General features: G+C 39.5%; 2 protein-coding genes across 3 annotated transcripts in view; one reads left to right on the forward strand and one right to left on the reverse strand.

Moving 5' to 3' along the window:
* cdkl5 (cyclin dependent kinase like 5) overlaps positions 1 to 575 on the reverse strand; it is a 38,161-nt gene extending 37,586 nt beyond the window's left edge. The window contains exon 1 of the mRNA XM_070831819.1: positions 287 to 575. Coding sequence (XP_070687920.1) covers positions 287 to 575 — 289 coding nt within the window. The remainder of the gene's footprint in view (positions 1 to 286) is intronic.
* Positions 200 to 26,467, forward strand: scml2 (Scm polycomb group protein like 2). Of its 2 annotated transcripts, none has more exons than XM_070855627.1 (14): positions 200 to 257; positions 4,442 to 4,530; positions 4,796 to 4,861; positions 5,588 to 5,658; positions 6,480 to 6,714; positions 7,762 to 7,850; positions 8,298 to 8,541; positions 19,629 to 19,942; positions 20,286 to 20,415; positions 20,538 to 20,744; positions 21,715 to 21,888; positions 22,732 to 22,947; positions 23,442 to 23,596; positions 23,855 to 26,467. In XM_070855627.1, exons 2-14 carry the CDS (start codon positions 4,509 to 4,511, stop codon positions 23,978 to 23,980), a joined length of 2,049 nt encoding a protein of 682 aa, XP_070711728.1. In that variant the 5' UTR covers positions 200 to 257; positions 4,442 to 4,508; the 3' UTR covers positions 23,981 to 26,467. The 2 variants fall into 2 exon arrangements, with proteins under 2 accessions (XP_070711728.1, XP_070711807.1); XM_070855706.1 differs by having other exon boundaries at positions 23,445 to 23,596.
* Positions 26,468 to 27,364: the final 897 nt, after the last annotated feature.

The following is a 27,364-nucleotide window of genomic DNA, read 5'->3' on the forward strand; positions in this document are numbered from 1 at the left end:
TGCAGTTTATTATCAGACCCCAACACGCAACAATATCCGTCTTAATGCAACGACTAATTAATATATTCCCTCCCCTGCTGTCTGCGTGGGTTTTTATTATTTTTTTTAATTTTTATTTTTTTTTTTTCCTCCAACCTCCAGTGGAAAAATATGAATTACAGCACTGCGCGGTGGACATGCGCGGAGCTGCAGCGAATATGGCGGCTTGCATCTGATAGAAAGTGAGGAATCTCCCATCAAAATACCCTGTTCAAACGGTTGGTACGGCTCCTGTCTCATTCTTTACTCTCGTGTGCCGCCGCTGACGGCTTTTTATCTCTCGTTTGTCTCTCCGGGCTGCGATGAAAGGCGGCGATCTTCGCTGCTGTGTGCTGCGGCGCCGATAGACAGCGGAGCGTGTTTATACTGTGTGGTTGTGTGCAGGCGGCCAGCTCGGTGCGTACAGCAGCGACATTGAACTCTGCAGATCTCTCTTTTGCTTTCCGTCCTCCGGATTCCTGCAGAGGATTTCCAACTAAGAAAGCGTTTTTGCACGATGCCGCAGCCTCGTAGTGTGACCCGATGCTATTACGCATCGTTAGCGGTGTTTAGCCTGCATGATGACCACTGTCCCGCCCACAAAATGTGACCATAAACCAAAAGAAAATGCGTCACACACTTTTCTTCAAATTAAATTCTATCCTCTGCTGATTTGTCTTTTTCTCCCCCTCTCCGGGTCTACATCCTGCAGATGAAAGACAGAAATTGCCTTTTTGTTATGGTCAACCACACGTGCAGCCTAATGCTTTAGAGGCACGATGCAACGTAACCTAAACGTGCGTATCATGAAAAGTGATTGGGTGGAAAAATGTTCTGTAATGAAAGTTGTTGGGTGCGGAGGCATGTCCTAAGTTACCATCCTGGAGGTGACGCCCTGCAGCGCTCAGCCTCTCGGCAGTAATGTGATCCTTTTTACCCTCCTGAAAAGGCACCAGGCCAGGCCCCGAGGATGGATCTCAATCAAGGTTAATCTCACTATTCATTTTCTTTTTTTTTTCTTTCTTTAAAAAAAAAAAAAAAAAAAGGTGTTATTTCCCCTCTGGTGCCACAGAAGGATGTGCTGCAGGGTAAACCCACATATAAATTCACTCTGACTTTTCTCACTTTGCCATTTGAATGAGTTGCAAATGTCATTTTTGAGTTGAAAGGATCAGTTTATTAAACAGGCAGCGACTGTATTGACAGCAGATCAGCACTGAAGTCACTTTTCAAGCAAGAGCATCAAATCTTTCCTGGTTCCGTGCTGTCAGTTGTGAGAATTTTCTTATTGTTACCAGAGACTTTTTTTTATTATTGATTAATCTGCCAATTATTTTTCTCATTTAATCGATTAATATTCTTGCCTATAACATGTCTTAACTATTTCCCAGAGCCAAAAGTGACATTCGGAACAAATAGACTTAGTTTATGGACGCAAAACAGAGAAAAGCAGCTTCTCAGATGTCAAGATTTGCTGTTTTCCCTCAGTTTTATTTCATTGTAAATTGGATGTTTTGGACTATTGGCCAGGAGACAAACAATTGGAAACTTTTTTTTAATGCTGGGAACTTGATGTAGGCATTTTTACAGACTAATGACATTTTATAAACTTATAAACTTAAGTGTAAAAGCAATGATTAGTAATGAAATTAGCCAGTAGTTACAGCCCAATGTATCAGTGTGAAATACTGCAGAAATGACCTGTTATGTCTTCCATGTATCCTCAGGTGACATTCATAATTATACTTACAGTATCACAATTCAGTGACATTATTTATGTGAGCATCAAATATTTGAGTAAATTACTTTATAATTGGGGCTGCAACTAACGATTATTTCCCTTACTCTGTTGCTTATTTACTTGATTAGTCTACAAGTTATTTGGTCTCTAAAATGGTGAGTAATGTCGATCAGTGTTTCCCAAAGATGACGTCCTCAAATGTCTTATTTTGTCCATCACCCAAAGATATTCAGTTAATTGTCATAGAAGAGTAAATTACAAAGAAACAGAGAATTTGGACATTTTTTCTTTAGAATAAAACACTTTTTCTATTATCAAAATTGTTAGCAATTAATTTTATAGTTGACAACTATTCATAATGCAGAATAAATGTATGCATGACATTATAGTTTATGGCATTACAGTATGGTTGTGGGTTTTTTTTTCAGTACAACAAAGCATCTCTGAGTACAGTAGTTAAAGTTTGATCTTTTTTCACGAGAAAAAATCCTATCACTTACACTTTGACAGGTCCCTCCTGTCAACGAAAAGTTATAACTTCTGCTGAAACCAGGTCTCAGGTCATTTTTCAGATCTTCTCACTGTTCAGGTCTGTGAACATTACACTAATCCCAGATAAGTGGCTGCCTTAGTGGAAATGGAGGCTGTAAAAATTAAGTGCTTCCTGGTCTGACGGGCGGTTTTTGTCTGACCCTCTTGAGCGAGGCAGACAGACCAGTGCAAACACTGAGCCAGTCTGGAGCTGAGAGAGGAGCAGAGCAGGAATCCTTTTCATGTTGGCCCGCAGACGTCCCACATCCACACGTCTTAATGGCTTTTTATGGCAGCTTGGAATCTTTATGGCTCCTTTTGACTCAATGGGATTCGCTGCAGAGACAGAGGGGTCTTCAGAGGGAGGGACAGCCACAATACATTGCAGATGCTAAATGTTTTAAACGCGAGGACTGGAGACATTGTCTGGCTTCTGAGGAGATTTTAACCTTTGAATTTGTGGATTTAATTTGGAATATATCGGGGTTTTTTGGTGCTCTGGTACTTTGGATTATTTTCCTGCTTCATTTTGAGCTGTCGCTATGCGTGGACTTTGCAGGGATTGGGACTGTGCACAGAGTTTTTGTAAACCTGAATGTCTGGGCCAGATTTTCAGCATAAAAAGTGTGGTAACAATTTAGTTTTTAATCCGAATTGTTACAGTGCATCAGGAGTAAACGATAGTAATGTGGCAAAGATGCTAAGTCGTACATTTTTACTCTTTAGTTTGTTTTTAAAAATTTCATTTCAACTTCAAAATCAGTGTGAGTGTCGGTAGAGTTTGTGCTGTATAATGATTATTCTAAAGCATTCTTTATGACTGTTGTATTTTTGATGTGTTTGATGTGTGTGTTCATATCCAAAGTGCGAGAAACACATTAGATATCACAGGATTATGGTAAAGCAAACAGAAAGATTTGAATAACTACTACCGGTGACAATTACAGAGTGAAACTGCTGCCCAACAGAGAGTATTTAGATGGAAAACTGGCTTTGTTTGTGATATTATGTTGTTTTTCTCACTGTCAAAGAATCCCATGAAGAAAAAAACACAAAATAACAATACGTTAGTTTGTCTCTCAATACATTCTTTCCCACTGCAGGCAAAGATCTTTACAAATGTTGTACAAAACAATAGCTTCACTTCAAAAAAAAAAAAGCTAAATGATTATCTAAAACAGCTGGGCACTGTAGATTTTAGCCAACACTACTTACATAGGAGTAAATTGTGCATTTGTGAGGGACTATTTCCAGCTGTGGATTGATACATGTTTGGTGCTTTAGTGAATATTTACAGTAGCAGGACGGTGTATGTGTATGTGGGATAAACTCAAAATTAACTACAGTATGTGTTCACGGTAATGAAAGAACAGGTAGATGCTGCGGTTCATATGATGCAGCCGTGGTTACACAGATAATTGTTGACGATGTGAAAAATATCACGTCTTATTCTTCAAAACAAAGAATATACTGTTCAATATTACAAAAAGGACAAGGCACGCTTATTTATTTATATCAGCAACAAGGCCGTTCAGAGTGCTTTATAGAGGACATAAAAGCATTAAGACAGCATCTAAAAGAAGCACAATACAATATAAAAGACAAAAGAGGAGATGATAAAAGTATGATAAAAAAGAATAAGACTAAACAGGAGAATGAAAATTACAGCGCAGTGCAAGACATGAATACCTAAAAGTTTAATTTCAGAAAATGCAGCAGCAAAAAGAAAATGTTTGAAGCCCTGATTTAAAAAGAACTGAAAGTTGGTGCTGGATGGCAACTTCTCCATGTTTAGTTTTGACTGCGGAAAAACTATAAGAAGACCTGTTCCAGAAGATCTCAGACGTCTGAATGATTCGTACTTAAGCAGCAGATATTAAGTGTTTTTCAGCCCTAAACCATTTGGTGCTTTATAAACCAACAGTAGTATTTTTTAAAACCAGTGGATCTGACAAGTGGACTGATATTATCCACTTCCTCGTGGGAAGAATTTTGCTTGAATGTTTGCAATCTTTTAATTTTGATGGTGATGTGATTTAAACAGTCTTCTTCAAATTAAGATCCAAGATGTAGTTTTACAGTTGGCCTGTGCATTGTGGTGTTTTTTTTTTTGTACATTCTGAATGAAGCCCATATGTGTCTCCTGTCCAGTGTCTGTGTAGGTTAAAGCCCGACTGACTTCAACTCCACTGAAGCTGCAAGTTTATATTGGGTCACCATGGGCCGAACACCACACAGAGGTAGGCCTTCACAGCGCTGTCTGTCACTCTCGACTGATTCTCAAATGTACTAATAGGCTTCAAAACCAACTTGATCATTATACAGACACACAAAGATCAAAAGGCTCACTGACAAATCCCACCACCTCATTTGAATATTTGTTGTTTGGTACGTTTTTTTTTTTTTCTCTCTCCAGTTTTATGCCTTCATTCTCACAGCAATTACAGCCTGTATATCAGTAGCTCCCGAATCCTGATGAGCAGTTCAATCATCTTTTGATTTCAGATCAAAAAGAGGAGAAGGAGAGACGAAGCAGCATCACAGCAGGCTCTGCACTCGACAAATCTAATGGTTGGCAACTCTGATTTCTGGCTTGTTCCTCTTCATTGTTGATCCTTTCATCAACACTCTGATCTAAAAGTCTTTTGACTCAATAGGCTTTTTGATTTTAGCCACTTCTGTGTCAATTCTTGCGTGATCAGTAACCTTTTTTGTCTTTTTTTTCACTAACTTCTGGGGTCAGTTAACCAAAGGACTCATAAGTTTTCATTTTAAGCTGTGTCTTCAGAAGCAACTTCTTGATGAAATTTGATCAAGATTATCTCTTACAAATATTTGTTGGTGTATTTCTTCTAATTTCCCAAAACTGTGCAGATTTAGTAACTATGGCACAAACAAACAAGCGATTGCGTTATTTGTGGTTTACTCATTAAGTGTTGCATTCACCAGGAGCAGACGTCTTCAAAGTAATGCTAATGTTGTCTGTAACCACTGGATATATTGCTAAGCAACTGTTTGCCAACATATTGTCATATTAGCATAAGAAGTGATGATACGTCAGCTGTGTTCACAACTTGTTTTTGCAGTTATTGAAAGTTATAGACATAAAGTAGCACTTCAGAATTTTTATTCCTCCTAGAAATGTTTTGTGAACTCATTTGTGTGGGTCAGTTCATTAATTTCGTACTTACGGTTGTTGCTTACTGGGTTTTCTCTCACACTTTCCTGTAATCACCTGTCAGTACTCAGTGGTTTGTATCTGCTGATTAATTATTATTTCATACTTTTTTTTGCTAGAACCGTTCAGCTGGGAAGACTATCTGAGAGAAACGTCCTCTATTGCAGCGTCGCCTACTTGCTTCAAACAGGTAGCTGGTCGTTAAGATGCATTTTTAAAATTAGTTATCATTTATATCCCTGATATTGTTTCCTTGTAGTTCTAATATTGTTAAATACAGTATTCCATGGCCAGGGTTGGGTACAAACTGATTACATGTATTTGGGGATATGTAATCAGATCACAAAGCCCAGATTATATTAGAATAAAATTCCAATTAAATTATAGCTACATTGTTATGGAATACTTGATTACATATGTAAAATGTGGCAATTTTAAAATTATGAAAATGTTTTTCATGATAACCAATGCTGCATCCATAGTTTCCTAGACAAGTGCTTCACTTTGTGGCTTTTGCACAAACAGCATCCCGCATGTTGTAGAGCAAACACAGCACACCCTTCTTTCCATCGCTGTTTTTGTGATTTGGTCTGACCAGTTTTTTTATTTTCATCTGCATTTGCTGATGTTTTGAGATGTTTAAACAGAAAAAAGAATATTTGTTCAGCGGTTGTGTGTGGATATTTTTGTGGCTACGACCGTTTGTTTTTTTTGATATAGTGTGCAATATTTTCAATGTCTGATTTTGAAGTAACCCAAAAGTAATCAGACTAGATTACATTTTTTTTGTTGTCCAGTGGATTACATTACTTATTGCAAACCTTGAAAGATTATTTGTGTTTAGAAAGTAATCTGACCCAACCAACAAGAATGTTCTTTGTGATGTCTCTGAACATTGTGTTTACAGGATAATTGCGGTGATATTTAGAGTAGAATCTGATGGGTCACACATGCCTAAATGTCCTCACATCACATGACAGTGACTGACCGTCCCTGTGTGTCCCTCTGCAGTCCAGAATCCCACCCTCCAATGACTTTAAAGTAGGCATGAAACTTGAGGCACGGGACCCTCGCAACTCTAACTCTGTGTGCATTGCAACGGTGATGGGCATGATGGGTACTCGTCTACGCCTGCGTTTGGATGGCAGTGACAACACCAACGACTTCTGGAGGCTGGTCGACTCGTTAGACATCCAACCGATAGGAACCTGTGAGAGGAACGGAGACATGCTGCAGCCACCGCTGGGTGAGTCGCTAACGGAAGTGCGATAAAATAATGCTACTAAAAAATACCATCATATCTCACATTTCTTAATCGGAAAATGCTACATTCAAAATAAGGCCTAATTCTGAATATCCAGATAGAATATAACTTACTGTTTATATGACCCACATCAAATTTGGACTAATGTGATATTCAGATATATAGCGGAATATCAGTGCGCATGTAAATATTGTCAATATGTAAAAACAGTTGCTCGTTTAGCCTTTTAAGAAGAAAACTCATCAAGTAGCACACAAATCACAAGAACACGAAGAATTTGCAGCATTACCCAGAGGTACAGGAGTCTGAACCGGAGGTACAGGAGTGAAATGCAGGACGTCCAGACTCAGAAACTCCTTCTTTCCCTCCGCCATCAGGCTCCTTAACAGCCAATAGGAGTCACAACTACCTCTAATCTGCACATTCATCTGCACATTGACTGTACTTTATGTTAAGTTGCACATTTTGTAAATATATTTATATGTTAAGCAATAGCAGTTTATTTAGCAATAGTAGTTTATATTTACATGTTTTTATATTTTATTCTATCCTCTTCTTTTTTTACTCTTTGGCATTCAGTGTGGATGGCAAAGTAAGATTTTCATTGTACAGGGAAACCCGTTTCTGCACTGTACACTTGACAATAAACGCTTTGAATCTTTGAATCTTTGAATGGCCTAACACACCCAGAAATACAAAAGGGACTGATACCAGAGTAAGTGAGGGGTGACTCAGAGGTAAAGGGGGTCGTTGGTTTGATCCTCCACCTTGCCCCTGAAAATTCCAACTCAAATTTCTTCTGTATGAATGAAGTATGGAAGGGTGACTGTGAATGTAGTCTAAATCACTTTGCGTGGTCAAAATGACTAGAAAGGCAGATCGCTTACCATTTATAAACAGTATGACAGTAGACGGCCTCTGAAAGTAAACCTGTTTGTATTATCACACAGTAGACATCATCATATTGCCCACCTCTCTCTCCATTCTAATGAATATGAATATGATGTGGTGTTTTCACCTTGTGTTCAGGTTTTAGGATGAACGCCTCCTCGTGGCCCATGTTCCTCCTGCGGACGCTGAGTGGAGCGGAGATGGCCCCTGCCTCTGCTTTTAAAAAGGTAATAACAACTGGAAGAAGATAACTCATACAACTATAAATTAAATATAGAAAACATTATTGTGTAGCTTTTCTTTAAGTCATTATTGCAGTAATCATCTTAGACACAAGGGGGAGCCACTCACTTGTTATATGCACTATAGATCACACGGCAACATGCCAGTTAAAATGCATACTGTAGTTATTGCTGCAAAAAGTGAAAAAAGAAGTTTTCTGTTTCAGTAAAATATGTTTAGTCATTAGGAATGTTCAAATACTTGTGGGATTTGATAAAGAAAAACATTTGGTTGAGATAATCATACTGTGACATGTATGTTTTGGTACATAATTGACCTGATATATCTGCTTAACTTTTGCAATGCCAATTGTTTGACTTTAAAATAGAGATGTTGTGACTGTGCAGTATCACTTTGCTTGTTTGTGTGTGTGTGTGTGTGTGTGTGTTAAGGAGCCAGCCAGCCCTGTTAAAAACTACTTCCAGCCTGGTATGAAGCTGGAGGCGGTGGACCGGAAGAACCCCTACCTGATTTGTCCCGCCACAGTGGGAGAGGTCAGAGGTCAGGAGATTTTCGTCATGTTCGATGGCTGGCGAGGTGCCTTCGACTATTGGTGCCCCTACGACTCCAGAGACATCTTCCCCGTCGGCTGGTGTTCCCTGACAAAACACAGCTTACAGCCGCCTGGAAACTTCTGTAAGTGCTTTTCTTCTTCTTATGCATCGTGTGGAACTGGGAATTTGAGCGTGTTTTGAGCATTTTTGTGTTGCACCCATTCCACAGGTTTCTACTACAACAGTTAGAGCGTATGATTATTTTTTGGATCAACATGATGCATACATTTGCATTTTTTAAAAAAAATTAAAATTTTACACATACACATTTTAATAGCACTTGTGTGTTATGAGAAAAGCTAATTAATAGTAATAAAATAGTTAGGTTTCAGATACCATGATGATGAGAAATGGACATTACTGCTATTACTGAGTCCATATAAGTTTCAGGATATGCCAGAAGATGTACGACATACAGGCCATAGTGAGCTAGTTTTTGTACAGATGTTTTTGTGCTTCTTTTGATGGTGGACCAGTGTTTTATCGCTGATATTCTAAGTATATTCTTTAACCACTAGAGGGCAGCAGAGCACAAATTCTGGTGTATCTGCTTCATCATTTTAGGCTGTGAACTGAACCTTGGCAGCTTGGTAAAGGACATCTCAGCATCGTTGTTGAGTTGACTTTAGAGTGTAACAATGACTAAGAGGCAAATAATCATCGCGATTGTCCCGCATGCTTAATCATCCCTGACACTGGGTGTTATATTTCTGTCGGCCGCAGACTGGAGCCGTTATGAAGACAGAGAGGCCTTGTTCACGGCTTCTTGAATCTGTCTAAATCCCACTGAGAAGGTTTTTACTTTACATTACAAGGTGTCTCAAGCAAATCCGAAATTGCAACTTTCAAGCATTTGACTCAATCTGTAGCAAACTGTGATCAGGCTTTTTAATGAACTAAACTTAGCATTGATAATAAGTGTCTGTATTCAAAATTTCACTGAAATAAAAGTATTGGCCTCCAAATATACTTAAAGTACCACAATTTAAGTACTCCATAATTACTGATTGAAGACCAGTATTTGAATGATAAATCATGATGTTTAACTCGTGCCATATATCTGTTGAACTGAAAACACAGAATTGTGGGAATATTGGGGTGACAGAGCTGCCTGATTAAAAAAACTGAGCAGTTGATCTCTGCTGATAAGGGAGGTTATTATTGATAATATAGATAATAAGGTAATATATCAGCGAAACAAAGGTTATGAAAAATATTTAAGACACTGCGATTAATCAATGATGCTAATTGTTACTGAAGTTTTCTGAAGGCACTGGTTTCCACGGAAGTTGTTTTGTCATAAATGCAGATGAAATTTGGATTAAGTTAGTTTGAGCTTCTATTTCGTGCCTCCTCTCTGTGTTTTGTGTTGCGTCCTTTGTCTTTATCGGCGGTGTTGTGACGTGCAGCTCTGACCTCCACATTGAGTCTGCACAGTTCCCTGAAGATTTGGGAAGCCTGTTTGAACAGATTTCACTTTATAATCCTTTTCTTATGTATTAATCCACTGCTTTACATAACCACAGGCTGTTTTTTTTTTCCTCTCCAAATGTGTGGTAGATTGTGCTGTTTTTGGCTCTGTTTTGCCCTTTTGAAAGATGTGACAAAAAGTAGGTTGGCAGTTATACCAAAACAACAATTTCTTTATTTTCCCACAGAGATACAGATTTAGTCTTGTTTGCCCAGAAAGAACAAATTTCAAGTTATAATTCTCTGAATAGTGTTGTGTTTGCACATGTCATCTAATTTAACTGGCTTAGCATGTCTTATTTGTTGTGTTTTGCATCCGAACATAGTTCTTTAACGAAGAAATTTAGTATGCAGGATGTTTGCTACTGCGGTAAAATGTGGTTTTGATAGTTTAGTTACTTTGGAATAAAGTTAATGGGTCTGTCTAGATGAGAACAGACAGGGAAAAAGGGTCACCAAAAATGTGAAAAATAAATATGGGTTTCCATTTCCATGTTCTGTTCAAAGTCTTGTTTCCAAAGTTGTAGTTAATCATGTACTGCAATAATGATTATTATCATTTATATTTTTTGGCTAGCTGGAAATGCTGTAACTGTAATTGTTACAAGTGAAAAACAGTTTGAAAGTTTGAAATCATAGATGGTTCTCAAATTAATTATGTATCCTCAATCAATTATCCACAAACTTGAGAATAATTTACACGCCAATTGAAACATTTTGAAATGCTGAAATCAATTATAGCTTTTTGATTTTAAGAAACACACACATTATTTGCTAATGTCATTAAAGAGGAGCCTATATTACATTTCTAAAAAACCATAGTAGTAAAAAAGAAAAAAGAAAACAAAAAGAATAATGATAAAAAAAACAACAACTATTGTATTGGTTTACTGGTAGTGTTGTAAAAATGTCCTTCTTGAAAACATTTGGAGGAAACCTCTTTTGCAAGGACACGTGGCCAAGACGGCAGGAAATTCTGCTGTTTAAATGCTGAAAAATTAAATGGTTTGAAAACGGCAATATACAAGTGCCTCTCCGACCGTTTGAGATTTATCAAATTTATCAAACTTGTCTGAGGCCCCCTCAGATAACAAAAACATTACACCACTTCCCTCTATATTTTTATATCCTCCTAATTTTTCCCACCCCTCGCTGAGACAAAACATTCCCTGTGTCTGCGCAAATTAGAGCTTTGGTTGATATTATTACAGTGTGAAGGCAGTACTGAACTATTAATTATCAATCAGGATGTAATTATATGGTAATTACCCTCAGCGGCTACAGGAGTATGTCACCATGTGATTTGCACTTATGCTGAAGCTTAATGTTCAAGGTTGAGCTGTTTAGTTTCTTTGGCAGATATTTAGACATTCGTCATCCATCAAAATCATTTTGACAAATGGCTCTGAAGTGAGTGTGTTGATTCTGAGAGCGGGGTTTAACCAGGTGTGATAAATATCAACCCTCATGTTTTCTGTTATGTTACATTAGTTCCTTTCCAGCAGTTTCCTCCCCTTTGCCCTGTTCTTGGTTCCCAGCGCTCGGGAAACGTGGCTTTGAGTAAGCCAGACCCACAACCTTCTTGATTAATGGGAAGTGTGTGTGCATGTGTGTGTGTTTGTTTGGGTTTCCTCCACTTTGTTGATGGATGACAGCAGTTACATGTCTGTCAGAGGGTGTTCTAAGTCCCCTGGCTGTGAGGCCGTCGAGTTTGCAGCGTTCATTCAGTGTTTATGCATCGATACACCAGAAGGATGTTAACGTCTGCTTTAGATGCAGTTCCACAAGACTGCCTGGCCGCCGACCGCTAATCCTTGTGTGTGAATGGGTCTGTCATGATGTGACGTCCTCGTGTCTGCTTCAGAGCTAAATATGGATAATTTCCACTGGTCTTTAGTGCTTGTGTTTATTTTCCTCTTTGATTACTATAATGACCATTTCACAAAAATAAAGACTTAGTTTAAACCGAAAAAGTCAGTAACGCTACATCAAGTCAGATCCACGTTTCCATTGTGGTTGTCTTAACCACACCTTAAGCTGTGGCGAAGTGATAAGGAAGGAAAAGGTCTTTGGAGAGTGCAACAACCTGTTTTTTGAAATCAACTGACTGATTAGTTAACAGAAATACTGCGTCCTGCCCCTTTAAAAAGCTCAGCTCTGTTGCAGGTCTGAGATGATGTTTTTTTGTATTATGTTGACTCTTCTCAGTAAGATGTCCTTATATGTGTTATATCCCTCCAGATGATTGTTTTTTTTTTTTTTTGCTGTAGTGTACTGACCCAGGCAGTTTGACTTGGTTACTAGTCAGTAGTTTAATTTACTACTTCCTACTTAAGATGCTATCACTAGACAGACGTCTGTCTGAAGCCTGGCCATTAGTTAAATCTAAGCCGTAGTCAAAAGTCTATCGCTTTGAAACCAGCCTGTGCTTGCAGGGAAACTTAGCACAGATTTATCCTTTGTGTGCGAGTGCAGTTTGGGGGGGAAAAAAAAAAAAAAACAGGAAGAAAGGATAATGTAAATCAGACAGCTATGTTTGTATGGCACTAAGTGAATAAGTAGGGCTTGGTTGAGGTGTTAATGAGCTGATAATTAGCTGTATATGTGAGCGAAGGAGTGAGACTCCTGTAATCACTACTACATTTAAAATTTCTAATTAGCTTTCAACAAAATAGTCCTGTTGCGACCGTGCTACACATTTTTGTAAGAAGCTACAGAGGATGCCCTGATTGTTTGTCTAATTATTTTCCTTTTTGTACAGTAAGCAATCATCATCATGCAAAAATTGTTTTGTTTTTGATTTTTTTTTTTTTTACATTTTGTGTGATATGTCTTTGTCTTTGCTTATTAAATTAGGTCAGATTGCAGAATAGTGCTTTCTGAATAATGCATGAAGGACACAGCATGTCTGTATTTTAGTAAATACAGACACATGGTTCGTCTAATGAAGGCAAAATAATATAACTTTTTGTCATCATGTATTCTATATATAGGCTTTATAGATACGCATTTGATTTTCCAAATACTTGCTGCAGACAAAGTGGTTGGTAAGGCCTTTTGTTACAGTTTTACCAAGATGTTAGAATTAAAAATACTAAAATATGATCATATCAGTGCATAAGTTTATTGCTGCATTTTAGTGTAACGTTCTTGCTCTTCTTTTATTTTGAAGTCAACAACCATCAGTATGATTTGCCCGTCACAGACTAAACAAATCAAATTGGGTGTCCTGACAAGAGTGGACTCGAACATACATTATGAATGCAAGAATAGTGTTAAATATATATCTATATCTGATTAAGAAACCACCGTGCCTCACACACTCATACATTCAAATTCTTTAATCTGCAATGGTGCTTCTGTTTGTCCGTTTAGAAGGAGATTAAGATGTCTCTGCCTGAGAGGACTTTTCCCATGCAGGCTTCCTCTCACTACTTTGCTCCACATTGTTCCGGAGCCGGGGTGATATCCGACTGTGCAACTGTTTCCTGACGCTGGACCTGGCCATCTTTCATCAGGGAATGTCTGAATAGGCTAGGGTTACACTGAGGGGGCACCTCCTTCTGGGCCGTGAGAGAGTGTGTGTGTGTGTGTGTGTGTTTAGGGAAAGCTTGCTTATGCGTGCACAAACTCCAGGAGTTTGCCCCTTTTCACCAGTTTCAATCAGGACTCTTCTGATCCAGTTTAACCTTTTACCTCCCCACCTCTCTCCCCATCCCCCATCCACTCTTGGCGCTTCACCATTAACCCCTTTCCCCCGTCAGACCCCCCCCTCCCCCCTCCCCCAGAGGCTTGCTGAGAAGCAGGTGACTGATGTAGACTGTCGATATGGCCTACAGATAACATGAATAAAGGGCTTGACTCCCCCCCCCCCTCCTCCCCCGCCACCCACCACACACACACACCCACCCACCCACTCTTCCTTCCCTCACTCTGCCCCTCCCCAGCGCCTATGCAAATCTACACACACCCCCCTCCGCCTCCCCTCCTCCTCCTGCTCATTCATTGGGAGGGAAGCTTTTGCAGCGGCTTCAACTAGCTGCAGAAGCAAAAGCAGAAGCAGCAGCAGCGTGGGCTTTGTTGTGGACTACTGCTGGGAGAAAAGAGGGGAGAGACAACTGAGAGAGCAGCTGATAGAGAGACAGAAAACAGACAATGAAGTGCGGACGAGGAGAGTATTTGACAGAAAGTTAGGCAAAATTTAGAAAGGAAAACAAATCAAAGACCTGCTAAGAGAGAAAGAGTTTAAAAGAGAGAACCAGGAAGCAACTGCACTGAGTGACTTGTATTGTTACGGACATTACTACCACCACCACCACCACCACTGCCTCCCTATTACTACCAGTCCTACTACTACTACTAAAGCCACTACTGTAGAGGTGAAGTTCTGCTTTTTTGGTCGGCATTTCCTGGTAAGTTTGTGCTTAAGCCGTTTCTTTTGCTGTTTTTCATAAATGAAAGAAAAAACTTCTTACCAGTACTGTATTTGTTTTAGGATTGTGTTGTAAAGGATATTTCATGATGAGGTTTAGGTCGAAGTGGAGTGCAGGCACATTTATGTAGCAATAACATGTTTGTGAACATGTCTCGTGAGATTATGTTTTCAGTGGAAGTATGTTTTTTCCTTCTTTTCATAATGTTACACATATGTTTTTACTGAAACTTGGTTCAATTTTAACAAATCAACACCATTAAATACTGCACACATTCAAATTGAGTCCACGAGCCACTCAATTCAGGAAGTAGTAGTATTGTCTTGGAAATCATTGCTTGTTTAGATTTGATAATTTGCTCCCTGAATAGCTAAGATTATTTACTAAAAACACTTTTGCATAGAAAACAGGGAAGTGAAAGGCAAATCGGCCGTACAGATGAAAGTTGCATGTCGTCTGTGGCAGCCTCCTACTCTGCTGTAAATGATTAAAGCTTCTTTGTTTGGCATGAAGACTTTTATAATGACTTGCATTCATTCAGAGACACCGTAAGAGACGAGAGGCCATTGGCTCGTCAGACAGCCCCAAAGTTTGCAGGTTTAACGGTACTGTTGGCTGTAATTAAGTTTGGAGCTCCATGTGTTTTTGATCATGTGCTTTTTGTGAGTAAAGCATCAGGAACTTTTGCAAAAGGCTCAGGCAAAGATTAATGGACATCAAATATTTTCACTACACTGATTTTACACACCCGTCTTTTTTTATTACACGAGTTTATACGATCACGACCAAGGTGAACATCCGCACAAGTAACAGTAGAACAATTGTGACCTTTTGCTTTTTGAAAAGCTTCTGCACAAAGCTGAAGACTGTGCAGGAAAACATCATTGTGCTTCTACTCCGAGCCCTGAAGCTATTTAATTTACTTCTCCTTTTTACTCTCTGCACTCAGTCACACAAACTCGAATCTGAGTTCATGAGTTTCATACTACTTCAGATTCACACCAAAGAACAGCTTGTGTGTGAGTGTGTATGTGTGTGTGGTTGAATGGACTGTTTGCTGTGAGGGTGCTCGGCATGTGAGGGTGGAGGGGGGGGGGTTGTAATTAGATGAGAGGAAACTCTGTGGAGCCCCTCCCCCCACCCCCCAGACAGCAGACACACTTCTCAGCGACCCCGTTCTCATGCGTGCATTTACACTCACATACACTCGCACGTGCACGCGTTTCCTCAGGCTGTGGCATACACAGGTCAACGGGTCGAGCTGGAATTATATAGTCGTGATCAGTACCATATGTCTGTTTTGTTGCACATGCTAGGAATGCCTTGCTTGCGTTTTTTTTCTGTATTTTTTTTTGTGAGGACTAATCATTTCTTTGCAGTTTATCTGAATGATGCAAATTTATATCACATTGATATGTTTACCATAATGGTTTTGCATATTGCATGTTTACATCATCACATCTACCCTTTGTGCAAACCATGCTCCTGCCTTTTAAATATACATCCTTTCTGCCATTCCAGGCAGCTATTGGCTACTATTTCATACAGTAAAGAAATGATAAGAAATGAATAGCTGCCAGAAAGGAAGGAAGAAATATTTTAAAAAAAATCTAACACTATATAGCACATAGAGCTGACACTATTTTATCATTCAACTAAAAATGAATTTGCAGCAATTTTTCTTATTAATTTTGTTTAAAGGATAATGCTAGTGTTTCTATTTTTTTTTCTTTTACATATTTTGGCAAATAACCTGTGAGTAATTGTTGTTGTTTGAATTGTTCCAAGAGATTGCCTCAGCCATTGGTTGTAAAGTAGTCCTTTGGGGTATCCTTCCCTGTCAAAGTACGTCTCAGCGGCTTGTTTTTGCCACTGACAGGCTCAGATTGTTATTTGTGTCTGACTTTACAAATCCTTACAGAGATCGACCTATTCGATCCTTTTTGTTTAACTAGAAACAAGCCTTATATAACACCTTAGTTTGGATCTGAATTAACTCTTTAAAACACCAAAGTTGCACAATAATAAATATAAGTAACCAATCGAGGCAGTTGCTCACCAGGAAATTACTGTTTCTGTCAATGACGTCTGGTAGCTTTGAACTGAGCAAATTAACATCAAAATTAAAATTTGAAAAAAAAATGAAAATGGTTGCAATCAGGCCCACAGGAGGCAAACATGAAAGTGAAAGTTACCAGCCAGTGTCTGGTCCGCCCAGGTGATCTTTGTTTTTAGCCTCAGAGGCTAACGCAACAGGAGTAATGATAACACCTCTTGTGTGTACACAGTGTCTAAAGTCAACAATAGGAGATTCTTCTGGATAAAACCCTTTACAGAGTCCGGTCACTGCAGTTTGTCTGCTGGTTTAGTTTTTCTTCAGGGTTTTATCCAGTGAAATCCAGACTGTACTAGACCAGACATTAAAAACAGAAATCATTGACTCAGAAGCTCCATTTGTGCCTAAACAAACATAATATTTAGTTCATCATGTTGTCCTATTGGTTATTACTATTAATGTAATACAAGTTGGATTTAGGGCTGTCTATAGAGGTTACTAATGTAGGCCTCCTTTCAATTTGCCAGAATGTCTGATAGTGAAGAATGCTGGTTCAGTCCGCCTGCAAAAAATCAAACCGAGTTAAGCTCATACACTGGACAGGACCGGGACTATTAACTGATTAAGACAAGATTAGTTAGTTCTAACATCATACATTCCAAAATGGCCAACAAAAATGTAAAATATAAAAAAAGTTTTAGTTAAGTCATCAAAATTGCAGGAAAATATATCAGATTTGGTCTGGACTGTCTTTTGCGGAAATTGTGTATAAATGCTGCAAAAGACCTTTAGAATGTATCCATTTGATGAAATGGTGCAGCCGTGAAAGGCTTTGAATATTTCCCTCAGATTAAACATCATGTTCCTTCAATGAGGAGCTTGAACAAGCTGAAACAGAATATATTTGATACTGTCAGACAAAATGCATTTATAAGCAGATTTTCTTTGATAGTTGCGGTTAAAAATGCAGAGGTGATTAGTCTGTTTTTAAAGGCAATGATAAACTAGCATACGGTAGAATATGACGTTAATCTCCTGTGTGGAAATGGTACATGTTACTTCAGTGGCTGTCGCGTAAAGTGAATGGATTATTTTTTTTTTTTACATCACAGAAAGATCAGAGAAGGCGCCAAACTCAGATTTCCTACGGTGAATTAAAACCTGCTGATACTGATTGCTACCCTGCAAACAAATTTTGATCTGCGTTTGTAGGGCTTATGGCTTTTAGCGCCTTGTGAATAAGCGTGCCACTCTGCGTGCAGGTTGGTATCGTGTGACCGCTCCTGGTGAGCGCGTGAACCCTCGCCTTCTGAAACAAAACACTGCTCTATCCTACGCCCACTTTCACTCATTTCCCAATTAAGCAGCTTTCAGGGCGCCCAGGCTGGCCCCTCAGAGAATACTTTAAACCTTCCATAGTCGCTCCGAATCGCCTCAGTCAAGGAGGCTCTAATGAAAGCCTTGGCCCCTTGAGGGCTTCCATATGCACTCTCAGGCCCCTCTGCTCTCACCAAGCAGTACGTTTGTGTTGAAATAGGAGACGGTTATCTTTCTCTTTTCCTCCCTTTCTTTCTGTCTTTCTCTCTAATTTTTGCTTTCTTTCTTTCACACACCCACTGCGATTATGTGATCATATCATGGAGTCACTCTCAGTCACGCTCATGGCTAATGAAGACAGAGGAGGGTGGTGGTGCCACTGCTTTGTGTGTGTGTGTGTGTGTTTTTTTTTCTCTCTCTTCCTAACAATGGTTTTTGCCCTTTTCCTCACTTTGCTGTCACTCACCTTCTATTTTAACACAACTTGATTGGTGTTGTGAAACAGAGTTACTTTCCGTAGCAAAGACTGTAAGCTTTTCTTAAAGTATTTTTTGTATTTTGTAAGCATTTTTCAGTGGACAGTGGTTGGAAAGAAGAGGAGCAAGAATAGGGATTTTTATTTATTTATTTATTTATTTTTATTTATTTACATTATGATGGCATGATCAGCACCTCAAGGCCACCAGGATGCTGGGATTTAACACTTGTGTAGTGTTTATGGTCTGATATACCAGCCAGGCTGATGTTCTATTGATTGTAATTTATCACAGACACAGTTGTGAATAAAAAGTACTCATTCACCCTGGGAAGTTTTAACATTTTGTGACTGTCATGCAAAAAATATGTTGCCACAGAAAATGAGCATAAAGATCTTCATGGGAATCTAAAACTCGTGAACATTTAAAGCCAGAGTAATTTTTAGGTGGTTTGGTTCAACCACAGTATGTACTGAAAAACACAAACCTATAGGTCAGGTGTTTACATTTAGAAATAGGCCAATGTGGTATTTATAATATTGATACCGGTAGTTATGCTGAAAATGTCAACCTGCATCAGTCAATATATCTGTGTGGCGGTCACTTGATGAATGATGACATATAGCATTACGATGCCAAAATCATATTTTAGAAAGGCATTTTTGAGTAAACAGTGTTTGGAAAAAACTTTCTTGTAGTTCTGGTATCAAAGAGATCAATTAATACCTAAAAATGATTTGTTATAGGCTTTTTTTGCCATTAAAAACACATTATTCTTACTTATGCTTATATATATACTTAACTTAAGTTTATTGATTAGAATTTACAGTTATACTTGCTATTGTTTTTAATTAGTTATGTTATAGTATGTGTATGTTAGCTAAAATGTTATTGGTTTTTTTTCTCCTAACTGACATGGAGTCTCAAGAATTCAATAATCCAGTGCTGTATTTGGCGAAGAGTTGAGTCATATCACCATAATTCCTGTGTTTTTGTTGCTGGAAGCAGACAGCTTCAGGAATCGTCTAGCAGGCAGGTCTCTGGGGGCTCGTGACTTTTGACTCCAAATTCAGCGTAGAGAAGGGCTCAATACAAAGGACCTGCCAATCTCAGAGGACCCTGAAAAATCAAAACAAATCTCCCCTGCAGGACCACTCAGTCATCCATTCTCCCTCTGACTTTTGTTGTTCTTCCCAAATTTTTTTTTCCTTTTTGGAAAAACTAGTCAGACGCTATGAACACTGTATTTAGGGTACAATTGAGACATTGTGACATTTCTAGTAATAGATAAGAGTAGTAGATAAGATAGGATAAAATATTCCTTTGATAGTCCCAACATGGGGAATTAACACGAATAATAACAGTTTATTTTTTATCTATCACTTTCTTTCTTCCTCCCATATCCCATTTTCTCCAGTTACCCTCCCTGGTGCGCTCCTGGCTCCTGTTTCTTCCACCTCATCCTCCCTCACTACACGTCGCTCCTCTTCAAACTCCTCCTCCATGCAGACCTCATACCGGCTGCCCAACCCCTTGCCACCCCTCCCTGTGCGCAAGGGTGTCCGAGGTCGTCGCCCCAAATCCCAGACTATTGCCTTGCTGAAGGCAGCGGCTGAGGCTGCTGCGGCAGCGGCAGTAAATGGAGCATCGCAGAGCCCTGCCAGGACTGGCTCTGAGGCTCAACTGGCCCCCAGACCACACAAGAAGAGAGGGCCTAAGCCCAGGAACAAGGTGAGATGTCACAGGAGCTGTAATCTGTTATGCTGCGGCCCAGTGACCTTGCCATTTTCTGTTTTATGTATTATGGCAGAAATCATTTTGGTAAAGAGGAGACAAGGTCAGAGGTGGACTTTTCAAGGGATGGAGGAGTTTTCGTGCATGTTTATTCATGTTAAATTAGGAGAACAGCTTTGCTTTGGAAGCTGCCGTGTGTGCTGCAGAGAAGTTAGTGTGTAGCAGTGAAAGAGTCAAAATACACCTTTAAAAAAAATCATCATCAATCATCATCATTAACTAACAGGTTACAGGTTACGGAGAATTAATGAGATAGGGTTTGTTTGTGTTTTTGCTCCAGAGGAAGCCTCGGGTGGTGCAATCCCTGGTGGCACCATCCGTTACAGGTCCGCCTCCAGAGACCAGGCTGAGCTCCAGCCACGTCTCAATAGACAGCAGCCATAGCAACGGCTCCAGTGTAGTTTGCACAGGTAAATAACACATAGAACTGAGTCTGATGTCTGGATGTGTATTCATGTATATATAATTGGTTTCAGGAATGCAGAAATGCTTTCTTCGGTCATTTTTATCCCCTCGCTTTGTGTCATTCCAGTGTGTGTCTATGTGAACAAGCACGGTGACTATGGCCCACATCTTGACCGAAAACTAGTTCAGCAGCTCCCAGACCACTTTGGTCCGGCTCCAGTCAACGCGGTCCTCCAGCAGGCTGTTCAGGCCTGTGTGGACTGTACGTACCAGCCGTCTGTGCTGCTGTCATTCCTACAGAGCCAATCCCACACAGGAGGAGAGGTCATCAGAGGTCAGTGCAGTGAACACCACAGGAAATCCCTGTCAAAATAAACTTTTATCAAACAAGATGACGTCTTCAAATTGTTTTGTCTGACTAATGTTGTAAAAGCCATGCATAGTGGATATGAAATGATATTAAACAAATAGACTTTTACTAAATGTAGCAAATCCTCACATTTGGGAGGTATTAAGGTGCTGCGAGACAGATATTCCTACTTTTGGACAGAGCCAGGCTAGCTGTTTCCCTTTGTTTCCAGTCTTTATGCTAAGCTAAGCTAACCAACTGCTGGTTAGTAGCTCCTAATTCACTGCACAGACATGAGAATCAATCCCTTCTTCAAACTCTTGCTAAGCAAGTGAGTTGCTTGGGATATTCTTTCATATGTTATTTCTTAAAAAGCAGTGCTGGATAAATTCTAATATATTCCTAACACCATAAAGCCTGGATAGTCAATCAGCCAGGGGAAATTGGTTTTACGCTCACCCTCATGGGTCATGGATGTTGCATGTGCGCGTGTGCGTGTGTTCACATGAGGAGAAAGAGAGGAGGAATAAAAGACAGCGCCTGTGGCAGCAGCTGATGTGAGCACTGCGTTTGTAATCAGAGATGACATGTGCGTCTAACCTGGTTTGGGATGCTGGGATTGGGTCTCCCATGGGGGGTCGGATTGGGTAGGCTATGGGTGAAGTTGGGTAAGGGGGGGTTTAATTTGTGGATTTGTGCAGGCTTGGCTTGGGTGGGAGGGTGTAGTGTGGTGTGGGATGGGGTGAAAAATGTGGGTTTGTGCTTATAAAAGGAGGGTGCTAACCCTGAACCATCTGCTGCTTTTCTTTTGCTGTGAATGTATGCAGTGTGTGTGTGTGTGTGTGTGTGTATTGTGGAGGAGTGTGTGTGTGTGTGTGTGTGTGTGTGTGTGTTTTCTGTGGGAGTGTGCACATACAGCACACAGACTAATAGCTGTTTGTGTTGTGCCCCCCAGTTCGGTCAGAGCATGGAATCCGATACGTGAAGCTGCCCTCCGTCTCCAGTACGTCTTCTGTGCTGCGGTTCCTGGAGAACATGTGCCAGCATCTGGAGAGTGACAGTCTGTTCAGCTCGCAGCCGTTCAACCCTTACAGCAACAACGCACGCTTCTACAACAGGACCAAGTCAGGTGGGCATGTGTGTGGATGGAGTAATTGTAAAGGGAGGAAGTGAAGAGCAAAAATATTAAAGAGGTGTGGGCTCGCTTACGTGATTATGAAGGAGACATTTTTGCTGGATTCTCTGTTGCTGATGTTTGTGCTTCTGTAAGTAGTGCACTTTATGTTTTCATCCATGGTGGATAATACGGATTACCCTGTTTTGTAATGTACTGTCTGTTACATCACCCACTGGTTTAATGTTGGACTTGGGAGTACGGTTTACTGCTTACTGCAAATTTGCATAAACAGGGCGAAGCCTGGAGGGAGCTGAGGGAAAAGCAGCAGCCATCATGACTGGTTGTGATAGGTTGAGATCCCTGTCAATCACGCACGTGTGCTATCAACCTTTATTTAAGCCTGAATAGCTTTTTATTGACTCAATTTTTATTTTCAGACCAGATACGAAAATAAGCTAAAATGGACGTTGAGGTTGTAACATGTAAATTATTCGCATAATGATATTCTTTCATCGATCTATCTGAAAAGCAAAAAAGATAAAGCTTGGAAGTTTTTAAATCCAAGACAGAAGTTAGATCATATTACCAGGATGAAGTGATTCCTAAACTGATTTGCAGAAGTCTGGTGTCTTTCATTTTGTATGTATTTTGATGCTGATTGAGATCTGTGTGAAAATAATAAAACCAAAACATTTTCTGGTAATAAGATTAGAAGTGTGCGACTTTACCAGATGTGTGTGTACTTCTACTTCTGAGTCACTACTTTTGATGACTGTGTGCATAGTGCAGTACAGTGCAGCATTTCTATTTTTTTCTATTTGTGTTTACATAGCCCTAACACTATCTCTGTCACAGAACCACTGACCCACACTGAGAACGGCCTGTCTAATGATGATTCCACAAAGGATCCCGCTCCCAGCGCCCGCTCTCTTCACACTGCATCGGACTACAGAGCAACAAAGAAGGAACGGCCATATTACTCTGGGCAGACACAGACGCCACCACCCCTACGGCGTGTCAGCTCCAACCCGACTGAACTTGGCCCGATGGGTGCACACAGACGAGTGGAGGGTACGATTAAATACACACACGCGCACACACACACACACACACACACACATACACACACACATACACATACACAGGGGCAAAATTACATTACGGACAGTTTCTTTAAGAGAAAAAGTCATTTAACTACAATGTGTACATTATATAGACAATATAAGTCCTTAAGTTTACATTCTAACGTTCTATTATTATGCCTCTGTACTGGCAACATCTGTGGCAGGAGACATGCTTTCTTTTCAAGTTTAGGAAAATTCATTTATACTAATTTGATCCACTAGAAATGCAATATAAAGCTAGTTAGTCCTAATAATATGCATTGGTAATAGCAAGTATGAATAGACATTCGCCGTTCAATCAGCTTTTCCTAAGAAACGTATTCATTTAATTTTGGCTGAAATCGTCATTTAAACTCATTGGTGACCCCGGGTATAACGTTTGATGAAGGTGTTAGTCTGATCTGGGTTTTCCTTTATTTTACCCCCCACACTCGCATATAGCAGCTAGTTCAACAACAGGCCCAGACCATGTGAAACAGGACAAGGAGGGATCAGGGAACGACGCGTCTTCCTGGTCAGTTGATGATGTCGTACGGTTCGTCCAGGAGGCGGATCCCCAAACTCTTGGCCCGCATGTTGAGCTGTTCAGGAAACACGTGAGTATTTCATTTATATGGACTGTTTTCGTTGTCCCGTTTAAAGGTCAACATATGACAAGACTGCACTGGTTTTTATTCACTGTGCTGTATCATTCAGTCAAATAAACCCTCTCCAAGCATGTAGTCTCCATTTTCGAGACAAATCTGTCTGGAACTTCCACCTTAATCAAGTCACGTTCATTCTGATCGAATTGTTCTGCGTGGACGTGTTTTTAACGTGGCCCCCCTGCTGACAGCGCGCTCCTCTCTCTACAGGAGATCGATGGCAAGGCTCTGATGCTGCTACGCAGTGATGTCATTATGAAATACATGGGACTGAAGCTGGGCCCTGCGCTCAAACTCTGTCATCACATCGAGAGGCTGAAACAGACGAAACAATAGAGGATGAAGGCACTCTCTTTTCTCACTGGCAACCAAACACACACACACACACACACACACACACACATACACATACACACAAACACGTATGATACTACAGGGATGTAGTGCAGTGTGAGTCCACCTGGATCGGGGCCGTAACTACTATTGAGGACACTGAGGTCAGATCCGCTCTTCTGTGTGTGTTTTATTTTTTTTTTATTAACAAATGAAGACTTGGTGTTCATTTCATCAACTGACTCCAGTATTTTTAGAATCAAGCTATTTGGCACCCCTTTGGACAAAAAGTAAGTAAATCAGTTTTGGTAACATTAAGTGTAATTTAATTGTTAGAATAAATTAAATCTAGAAAAAAATGTAAGACCTTTTTTATAAGTTTCTGGTCTGGTGATGGGGTTTGCATCAGGGGATTTATGACCTTAGTATTTCTAAGATTCTGGTTACGACCTGGATATGAACACTTTTTTTTTAGTTCACATATCACAGTTTACTTTCACATTAAAATGAATACACTGTACATGAATTAATCATTTCCATAAAAAGTGTAATTAGTATCCAATATTCGAGGATAGGCATGATTTTTGTTCATGTTAGTGTCGTTCTTTGCCTTATAATAAACAACTGGAGGCCATAATTTATTCAACTTTTAATTCACCTACACATTACATAGCCACACACACGCAGACATACACTGTAGGTTTTGCAGCTTTATGTCTTCAGATATCTGGCTGTAAAAGCATTTTTTCCTTGGTCAGAATTTCAGGATGGACGTTTGCAATTTCAGGATGGACGTTTAAAGGTTGGGAAAGTTAGTTCAGGTACAGGCAGTGGACGTCTCGCTGCATCACTTGTAACAATGCAATAAAGTTTCTGAATGACTGCGTCGGTTACAGACTTTCATATTTAGTTTATGCAAGCCAGTGAATGTATGAAGTCATTGCTAGCAGGTACTAAACAACAGGAGTGCCCCCGGTTATGTGAAGGAGAAGTGTTGATGGGTTTCATTCTAAAATGATGGAGAAGTAGTCTCGCCCTCTAAAGTTACATAAATGATTCCTGACCTCAAACACTTCAGTATTTTTTGTCAAAGACCATAAAATAACTTTGGCAGAGTGGGCACCACTTTTGTTTGAATGGTGGATATTTTATTTTGGAAGGAAACTTGTCATTCTGCAGGCTTTAGATGTAGAAAATCAGTAATTTACTCTTTTTTTTGGTTCTGTTTCGTGTGCTGGAAGATATTCAAGCTCAACGGTTTCAGCTTGAGCCCTGATGTAGCTACATGATTGTACTAAGCTTTGACAGTCACACTATCAAACACACTCACATCACACACATTCAATGACTGGAATACTGGAAGTGTTGACATTAAAACAAAGACAAGCCCATGAAGTGTCTAGTTTGAGTGCTGTACAGAACATTGAAGTGCTCGTGAGAGAGTACATGATGGAGAAACTGTTTTGTATAAAGTCAAGCCAAAAGGTTGTTTTTGATATCATTTTGTACTGTAACAAAGTGTATCAACCCGTATCAAGCGTAAGTGTAATCAAATTTTTTTTCTGCCTGAACTAGTTTTTGTGTGCACCATCAAATAACTGCCTACAGGACGATGTTGTGTCTGAGTACTTATTCACGTCTCAAAGTATTTATCTGTTTTTCGGTGGCAGAAATACTAATTTTCTGAACATTTCAGAAACATTTTCAAACCAAATCATATGTTGTAGCTGCATTTCACACTGTTGCTCTCCTGTAGTGGTAACAAGTTGATACTTGAAACCATCTTGCTTTAATGTGAAACTCAGGTTTTAGTAGGGATTGTTTTTTTTTAGAGAATGTTTTACATCATTAGCGTTTTGTGTTCATTATTACAACATAGAGGGACTGCACAACAACTATGTATATTTTTAATGCCTTGTCATCTATAGCTCTGCAGCATTTCATGTGTATATATGACTTTTTACTGTAAGTTCAACAAAAGATGTTTGTTAAATATGTTTGATATGCATTCACTCAATTAAACATTTGTTTACATCATCTTAGTGTTTGAGACCCCAGCAAAAGGCCTCAATTGTAGCTAATGTTTTTTTTTTTTAAGTAGTCCAGTGGTTCCCAACCTTGTTGTGACCCCTTAAAACAAAGGAATGTCTTCTAGTAACCCATCAACATTAGTTACACATGTTAAATAATTACAATCAAATTGAAAAGACTAACTTGTTTTATTTTCAGAGGCCTTAATAGGGAAAATATACAGTAATTTGCAAGAAAAAAAAGCAAAGTTTAGAAGAAAGTCTGAAAAAATATAGAATTTTGTGCAGCCTAAAAGCAGTTTTCTGCTCCCCTGTCTTGTTAATCAACTTGTGACCCCCTCAGTTTTTTTCTAGTGACCCCTTAGGGCGTCTCGGCCCCCAGTTTGAGAACCACTGGCCCAGTTGACAGTTAAATCGATTCCTGGTGAAAACATACTTTTGTACAGTAAAAATAAAGATAAGACAGTTATAAGGGATACAAAAATTTTATGTGTATTTGCAAAAAAAAACCTCTGGAAGAGTTTAATGTCCTTTTACTTTTGGTGGGGTTTGTGTGTGTGGTATGGGGGGGGTTGGTGGTGGGTGGGGGTGGGCTGCATGGGGTCAAAAGATCATGGATGTCTTACTTAAGGAAAGTGACAGTCCAATGGGAATCATTGTTCAAAAGATCAGCGAGTTCAAACAGCTCACCAGCAGGACTCAAGATAAACAGGCTAATTATGACTCCTCTTGCAGATTCTTTTAGGAATGGAATATGTTGTTTCTTGGTTGTGAAGTAATCTCCAATAACAGCATACTGCTCCCAGTTCAAAGCTCTATTACCCCAACACACTCTTACAATTATTTGTGTGATTGACAATGAATAGTATGTGGAGATCTTAAGAAATCACGGCCATGAGCCTCAATATGAACCGGTAATGGTTCAAAAGTCAGCACTCTACACAAAACAAAATTACTTTACTTTCTGAAAAGAAAAATACATGTCATAATGATGTTGTAGACTAAAGTCCTGTGGATGGATATCTTTAAGTAAGATGGTAGTCCTACCTTTTTTCTTTCTTTTGTAAACTCATAGAAACTCAAAAATAGAAACATTTGAATATAACGGCATTCACTGAACATAAATCAGAGACGTTTTCTTGTAATTAGATAGATGATTATGACTTGTATCCAGTGGTGTAAGGATACAAAAATATTTTACTTGATGTTAAATTAAACTGTCAATGCCATGGTTTAGAAACACTCTGCTGCAACTAAAAATCATGCACTCAGAATTTCACTTCAGTAAATGTTGACTGTACTGATATCAAAATATACTTAAAGTACTAAAAGTACTCATTGTGCATAATGGCCCATA

This window comes from Pempheris klunzingeri, chromosome 1 (assembly GCF_042242105.1).
Source record: "Pempheris klunzingeri isolate RE-2024b chromosome 1, fPemKlu1.hap1, whole genome shotgun sequence".
NCBI lineage: Eukaryota > Metazoa > Chordata > Actinopteri > Acropomatiformes > Pempheridae > Pempheris > Pempheris klunzingeri.